This window comes from Rhinolophus sinicus, chromosome X (genome assembly GCF_036562045.2).
Source record: "Rhinolophus sinicus isolate RSC01 chromosome X, ASM3656204v1, whole genome shotgun sequence".
In the NCBI taxonomy this organism is placed as follows: domain Eukaryota; kingdom Metazoa; phylum Chordata; class Mammalia; order Chiroptera; family Rhinolophidae; genus Rhinolophus; species Rhinolophus sinicus.
In genome coordinates, this window is record NC_133768.1 from 82,115,250 (window position 1) to 82,123,361 (window position 8,112).

The 8,112-nt window shown below is 43.5% G+C and overlaps 1 protein-coding gene across 1 annotated transcript; it reads left to right on the top strand.

Moving 5' to 3' along the window:
* Window positions 1-257: 257 nt before the first annotated feature.
* PGRMC1 (progesterone receptor membrane component 1) lies at window positions 258-8,112 on the top strand. Its single transcript, XM_019717038.2, has 3 exons — window positions 258-682; window positions 4,007-4,162; window positions 6,818-8,112. Exons 1-3 carry the CDS (start codon window positions 358-360, stop codon window positions 6,919-6,921), a joined length of 585 nt encoding a protein of 194 aa, XP_019572597.1. The 5' UTR covers window positions 258-357; the 3' UTR covers window positions 6,922-8,112.

An 8,112-nucleotide genomic window follows, 5' to 3' on the forward strand; every position in this document is an offset into this window, starting at 1 on the left:
CCGCGAGCCAGTTGGCGTGAGGATTACGTCTAGTGGGGACCTGGGACAAGCAGGTGGAACGGAGGGGTGGACTCAGCGATCTCTCTGGCTGGAAGGCCGGATCCGGCTGGGGGAAGGGAGCTACGATCCACAGGAAGATGGGGGCCCAGGGTTGAGCGGGGCGGGACTCAGCCGGGCCGCGCGCAACAGCGGCTTCGGGAGAGGAGGGGCTGGAGGCTCCGCCCATTTTCCCCCGCCTCCTCCCCTGACTAGTCCTTGTCCGCAGATCCTCAGGCGCCACTAGCTCTCGGAGAGGGAGGAGAAAGCAGCGAGTTCCGGAGCCCTCCCCACCCAGCTCCAACCTTTGCTCCAGTGATCATGGCTGCCGAGGATGTGGTGGCGACGGGCGCTGACCCGAACGAGCTGGAGGGCGGGCTGCTGAACGAGATTTTCATGTCGCCGCTCAACCTGCTGCTGCTCGGCCTCTGCATCTTCCTGCTTTACAAGATCGTGCGCGGGGACCAGCCGGCAGCCAGCAGCGACAGCGACGACGATGAGCCGCCCCCGCTGCCCCGCCTTAAGCGGCGCGACTTCACCCCTGCCGAGCTGCGGCGCTTTGACGGCGTCCAGGACCCGCGCATACTCATGGCCATCAACGGCAAGGTGTTCGATGTGACCAAAGGTCGCAAGTTCTACGGGCCCGGTACGGCGGCCCGCCCTGGGGACGCGGAGACAAAGGAAGGGGCCCCGGCACGGGGCAAGATCCGGGAGGGTTAAGGGGGGGAGCAGAGCACCCCCGGGGGGAAGAATGGCGACGAGCCAGTGAGGGCGGGCAGGCGGTGATGGCCCGACGGCTCCCACGGCGGGCGGGGGGCAAGGGACGCTCTAGAAGGGCTGCGGGCCAGTGGGGGACGCAGATTCCCAGCCTCGCGCCGCTAGCGCGGGAATAAGGGGTGGAGAGTCTGATGCCCTTAAGCCGGGGTGGGTGGATGAAATCGCGAGGCTGGAAACGTTTAGGGGGCACAGCAGAACGCAGTGTTGGGGAGTTTCGAAGGTATTAGGTTTGAGGTTGCCTGAAAGGAGGGGGCGGTGTTGGGCTGAAGAAAGGAAATGTGGATGTCTTGAGGGAGGCATGGGTGGAGGGCTGGAGGAGGGAGGTCCAGCCTTGGAGAGGACGTGAAGGCCGATGACGCCAGGAGTAGCTTTGGTCGAATGTGAGGGTGTGGGAGAAGGAAAGGGAGATGGGATTACCAGCAGGTAGACGCATCGTGCGTGGGGGTGAATCATGTGAGTGTGCGCTCTGTGTGCATTGTCAGTGTATGTGGCTTGTCAGGCAGTGTGTGCGTGCGCGCGTGCTTGGAATGTGGCATGTGTCAGGTATGTGTGTGGCATGTGTGTGCGGCGCTGTGTGTGGCGGACTGGGAAAAGATGGAAGTTGAACAAGGGAGGTTCCGTAGGAGGAAGGGAGCTGGTTGAAGGAGGAATAAAGGCTGGATGTGGTGGACAATGGGAATGTAGCAACATGACGAGGTAATATAGTATTTTAGACTACATCAGGAGAGAAAGGACTAGAGGCCAAAAAAATAAAAATTAAAATGGAGGGAGGGAGAAGTGGGAGGATCCTGAGAAACAAAAGGGGTAGGGCTCTGAAGTCTGCTGGGTGTGGAGATTCAGGATAAGCCAGCCAAAAGGGAAATGAGGGGTGGATGGATGACTTCTGAGCTGTTGGAGGAGGCAGGCTTGAAGGGGCCTTAGTGATGTGGCTTTTTATTTAAGCCTGGTCGGATCAGAATCACCTGATGCAAATGAGTTAACATACTGATTCTGACCTAATCACCGTAACAACGGAAGAGTCTCTAGGGGAGATAACCTGGAATCTACACTTTTAACATGCTTCCCCAGGCCATTGCAGCCAGGTTTGGAAAGTCCTGCTTTAAAGAGTATTTGCAGAGGAGGTGGAAGACATTTTATTTTAACTCCTCCAATATGGACTCTTCTAAAATCAGGGAACTCAGGGAATGTGTCCACATTGACAGTGTTCTCTTCCCTGCTGCTCTGGAAGAGTATAGAAGGCAGCAATCTGGCCATTTCCACTTCTGCTTTGTCTTACTCTCCCAGTCTGACTCATCAAAATCAGATGTTAAAATTCTTAAGGAACTCTCCCACTTAGCAGTTTTTCCTTGTGGATCATTTAGAAGACCTACTTAATGCAGATATGTAACTCAAAATAATTTAAAAACCATACCTGTATTGTCACAGCGGCACACCTAGAGGCATTATCAATAAACATAATCATGTAAATACCTGTTATTACTGAGCTACATCATAAAGTTGTCAAAACACATGCATTGGGCATCGTCATATGATTGTAGTTTGCAAAGTCATTGAGAGGAATGTAGGCCTGTGTACAGCACCAAAACTGGGAGTCAGGCAACCTGGGTTCTAGCCCTTGTTGGATCATTGACTAGCTGTGTGACCCAGTGCAAAGCATTGTTCTCTGTGGACCTTACCGTGTTTCCCCAAAAATAAGACCTAGCCGGACCATCAGTTCTAATGTTTCTTTTGGAGCAAAAATTAGTATAAGACTTGGTCTTATATTAATGAAATAAGACCGGGAATATAATACAATATAATATAATATACCGGGTCTTATATTAATTTTTGCTCCAAAGGACACATTAGAGCTGATGGTTCGGCTAGGTCTTATTTTCGGGGAAACAGTAGTTGTCCCTCTTTAAAATCATAAGGATGTCCCACTCTTAGTCTCTCCCCTGCACTATCATCCCGTGATACCCTGAATATATGACATCACGTGGAAAGGATACTTCATGTTACAAAGGATTCCTAAGAATTATACATTTGAGTGTCTATTCTATGCGTGGCACTTTTGTAGGTGCTGGGGCTATGGCAGTGAACAACAACAAAAAACAAATCTCTGCTCATGAAGTTTACATTCTAGTGAATATTCTGGTGATAACATTTAAAAGTTGATCTTAAATTTAATCTAATTTGAAAAAAGCCTGGTGGATTGAGGTTGCAGGTGACCAGGCCATATTGAAACTTGACCCATTCTCATACTTGGCATAGTGGTTACCTACAAACTTTTTAATGTCAGGGTTGCTACTCAGTCAACCTTTGGGGAAACACACATTGTTTAAAGTACACTGGATTCTTTTCATGTATTTGTGCAATATTTAAATAAGTATAAACATCCACTTTACGTACCTACAGAATAAATCACTGCTCTCTTAGACAAAAGTTCAGTATAATATATGTAATAGCATTCTAATGTTTTATAGAATTAGTTTGGGATATTGATTGAGCCTTTATTTCCCATGATAGTTTTAGGATTTTTAGTCTTCTTTTCTTCAAGGCCACCAAAAACAGTGATAGAGCTGATCTCTGTGCTATCTCTTTATTGACAGTGGAGATTATGTAACGGGGATAGATTTCTGATACTCTTATAAAATGATTTCTCCTGCAGGTGCCACATGTTAATGTTTAATACAGTTTCACAACCAAAAATCTCTATACGATATGTTTGACTCATTAAAACATATTAGAATACATTTAGAAGGAAATGGTCTCATTTACTAAAATCTTAGTGTTTATTATCTTAAGAAACCATAACTTTCCCTGGTGTAGCCCAGGTGCCCAGAACAGAGCCAGGCTTTGGGTTCAATGTCCTAAAACTGAATTCTGACCTGTGGACCCATTACCTAGATGGGTGCGATAGTGTTTTATGGCCTTTTTATTAGCTGTTTGAAAATCACAGGAAATTAATGATAATGTATAACATTTTGATTTAGTTTTAGTTATTTAAAAGTTTAATAACAACAGATCTTTTACTATCCACTACATAATGATTAAAGTATCAACATCACTTACGTTTTCCAAATGGAATTGGGTATTCCAAAAGAGGGCTTTCTATGTTGATGGGTAAGGAAGCCATTTTCTGTGCATGAACAACAGAGAACTTGACTGTCTAATAAAGAATTGGTCTTTGGTTTTGTTTTGTCTTTAAAAGAGGGGCCGTATGGGGTCTTTGCGGGAAGAGATGCATCCAGGGGCCTCGCCACATTTTGCCTGGATAAGGACGCGCTGAAGGATGAGTATGATGACCTTTCTGACCTCACTCCTGCCCAGCAGGAGACCCTGAGTGACTGGGACTCTCAGTTCACTTGTAAGCATTTTTAAAAATTGTGTCTAGATCAAATTTTGACCAGTAATGGGATTCACGGCAGTCCAATAGTTATTACCAAACAGCCTGAAACTTGGGAGCACTTTCATTGGCTTCTGAATCTTAGACAGATCAAGTTCATGGCTTGAAGTAATTGCAGAAGTGCTGAGTCACTTGCCATGACTGCATACCAATTTTTAGCTCATCCTCTATGAAAACTTGTATTTGAGAGGTTTGCATAGATTCCACACTAGGATTTGGTGCTTGGTGCGAGGGGGAAAGAGAGTGGCCATCTTAGCTACAGAAAAGGGTTTTCATAAGTCCTTACTTGTAGAACTTGCCATTTATAAGCAGCCCGTGTTTTTGTTGAAGAATGGGAGACTTGTATTCTACAGAACAGCTTCTCTGAATTTAATTGAGCCTAACTATAGACTTCATCTACAAATGATGCTTATAATCTTCCCAGCAACAATGGTATCTGCATTTTTAAAAAGAGAAAAAAAGGAGACACTTGTTTCCTGCCGTCTGCTATGGGCTAAGGTCTTTAGGGGTAAGAATGGAGGTTAATTTCAAAGTCTGAGGAAATGGCTTTTGTCAAACCCAAGTGTTTATCCCTTTAGCAATATTTCATTGCTAAGAATTTGAATGATAATCTTTCCCGGCTTTGAAATAGTATATAAAAACCATGATCATTTCTTTGAGGAAGATTTTTCATTCAAAATGTGGTTTTCTATTTGCTGTTCCCTATAATCAGTTACATATTACTTTTGGGTAAATTCAACCATTTTCTTTGAAATTAACACTTACTTCAGAGAGAGAGATCTGGGTTAATAATTAGGCAGAGATGGCTCTACCTTTAGAGTTTGGATCCTAAGCAGACTATAGCTTTCAAGTCTAGAGGCAAGTCTTTTTAGTTGAAAAACATAATCAGCTGTCTAACATAGTCCCTCATTTTTTTGCATCCTCAAGATGCCTTTGTAACAATAGTCTTCTATATGAAACCAATGAGTTGTAACTTACAACTTACGAAGCTCTATTTTCTAGGGCTTGCCTTCATCGGTGGGGTAAAATGTGGGTTTTCCCTGCTTAAACTAAGGCTAGCCCCAAATACTGCTGTGAAACTTCAGCTACACTCAGGGCTGGTGTGGATTCCCTTTAAGGCAGGTTTCTCAGGCACCATGGCTTTTATTTGTCTTGCACAGTCCCCAGCGCCCTTGGGGACCTTTATAATATGTTCAGATAGGGAAGTTCCCATTGTTTCTGGTGATTATTTCACACAAAAGCCACTCTGGTTACCTGGTTAGACAGGTTGGGTACTCCTCTAATTCCCACCCATACTGGGAAAGAGAAGGCTCTGCCCTCTTGGCTTCTGACACTGAGATGATTAACCCTGCAGTAGCTGGGCCGCAGTGATACAAACCATTTTGGTGGTGGTTTGCTAGCTCCATCCCATCTCAAGTCTTGCATTCTGGTTTATTCTCTTAAAACTCTTTTCCCCAATATCTCCAGTGCTCTCCGGCCTCCTTTACCACTTCCTTTAATTATATATAACTTTTTCCTCATGTTGGAGAATAATTTCATCTGCTATCTATCCTCTCCATCCACTAGATTATTATCATTCTTTCCTTCTCACTGTCAAATAACCATCTAGTAAGTGGTTGTTCTATCCACTGCTTCCTTCATTTCCTCTCTATACCTCCTTCCTCCCTACAATATGGTTTCTAGAAGACCCACAATTCAATTGAACTTTCTAAAAGGTTTCCAGGGACCTGCTTTTTGCCAATACTAACTTCACTTCTCCAGTCCTTGTACTAAATCTTCTGTCATGTTCCCCTCCAGAGTGGCTCCCTCTCCTGAGTCCCTGTTTCAGTCCATGTAATCTCCAGTTTTCACTTCATTAACTCTTGTTTTCAGTTCTTTAAATTATCTCATATTCTTCCTTTCCACTCCCACAGATACCCCCCTACTCCTGGCTCTTGTTCCTTCACATGTGGATCTGCCTATCAGCCTCCTGGTCACTCTGTTCCTGCTTACTGTAATCTGCCCTCAATACCACAGTGATACCATCGTTGCCAAAGCACTATTTTACCTTGTCATTCCTTTGTCATAAACCTTCAGTGCTCTTTGCCACCTGTAGGATAAGTCCAAACTCCTCAGGCTGGCTTTCCACATCTTTTTTATTTCCCCACACTGCTCAGCCAACCTTATTCTTACTCTACTCCTACCAACTTGGGCTCTTTAATTGTTCCCCAGATACATTCAGTTTCACCTGCATGCTTTTGTGTGTGTGGTGTTTTCATTTTCTGGAAATCCCCCCCTCCCAGTCCTACACATTTTCCAAAGCATATCCTTCTTTTATGAAGTGATCTGCAACCCTTCTCACTAACTCATAACAATCCCCTGCTCTTCTAAACATAAGCACAAACACAGCTCGTCTAGACACTTTGTGCATACTCATTGTCAGATATCACTACCGTGTTTCCCCAAAAATAAGACCTAGCCAGACAATCAGCCCTAATGCATCTTTTGGAGCAAAAATCAAAACTCAGAAGCCCAACATATTGCTGTGTAGATTGTAGGCCTCAAATGCTTTAACATGAAATGTGATTTCCTGTCAAGCATGAGAATGACCATTTGTGTTTTCCTCTCTACTTCTAGTCAAGTATCATCACGTGGGCAAACTGCTGAAGGACGGGGAGGAGCCCACTGTGTACTCAGATGAGGATGAACCAAAAGATGAGAATGCTCGGAAAAATGATTAAAGCATTCAGTGGAAGCATATCTATTTTTGTATTTTGCAGAATCATTTGTAACATTCCAGTCTGTCTTTAAAACATGGTGATTTCAATATTTAGAAAAGTTTTGAACTTGCTGTAAATTTTTTAAATTAACATCACTAGTGACCCTGATAAAATTAACTTCTGTCTTAGAATGCATGATATGTTTGTGTCACAAATCCAGAAAAGTGAACTGCAGTGCCGTAATACAAATGTTAGTAGTTTTTCTTCTATTTGTAGTTATTACAGGCTGAATTTAAATTTGTTTTCCTGAGAGACAGGTAAGACTTGGGTATTTCCCCAAAACAGATAAAAATGTAAAATGTGCAAAGTCCTTCAAGTACCAAGAACAACGGATCAACTTTTAGTCATGATATTCTCGAAAGAGAGCAAATTCCTTATTTCTCAATTGACTTAGCTGCGTGATTTCTGTTTTATCTACCTCTAAAGCAAATCTGCAGTATCCCAGAGGCTTTAGTATTGATTAAACAAAGGTGTCCAGTAACAAAATGAAATTTCAAAGCTGGGCTTAGTTGGAAGAAATACATTAAATGTTTTGAGACAGCATCATTGTCCTTCAGACCCTCAGACACCCCCACTAACATAGTAACCTGTAGTAAGGATTAAAACCAGATCTGAACATTCAAAAGAAAGCTTTGGGGAAAAATCAACTGGCTTGCCTAAAAACCTAAATACATGAAGATTGTAGGAGTATCTTCCCAATCGCCATATTCATGGTGGGGCAATGGTTATTTTACACGATCTGACATGAGAGGGTCATGTAGAACTGGTGTTTGCTCTCCTGAGAACCTTCACAGACACCCCTGAAGACAGGAAGCAGTACACATCACTAGCCAAGTGGTTTTTGAAGAAGTGAAGTATATTCATAAGGTAGCAGTTGTCTTTTGTTGTTGCAAAACTATAGTCACTGCAAGGGTAGTAGTCAAGTGTCTAGGTCTTTGATATTGGTCTTTTGGTTAACAATAAACTTAGCTTAAGTAGACTGTACAGTTATATGAATTTGTAAAAGTATATGAACAACTAGTGAGGTTTCAAACTCTTGTAGTTGAATAATATTTTCATTGTATTTTCTTGTGAACCGTGTTTCATGGTTTTACCTCAAATCAGAAAACAAAATGAAGTGCTTTGGTCAGTTAATAAAATGGTTTTACCCAG

Excerpts from the sequence above, each read along its gene's own strand:
- PGRMC1 (XM_019717038.2), top strand. The coding sequence starts at position 358 with ATGGCTGCCGAGGATGTGGTGGCGACGGGCGCTGACCCGAACGAGCTG. Across the intron at positions 683-4,006 it reads TCGCAAGTTCTACGGGCCCG|AGGGGCCGTATGGGGTCTTT; the intron begins GTACGGCGGCCC and ends TGTCTTTAAAAG. Across the intron at positions 4,163-6,817 it reads CTGGGACTCTCAGTTCACTT|TCAAGTATCATCACGTGGGC; the intron begins GTAAGCATTTTT and ends CTCTACTTCTAG.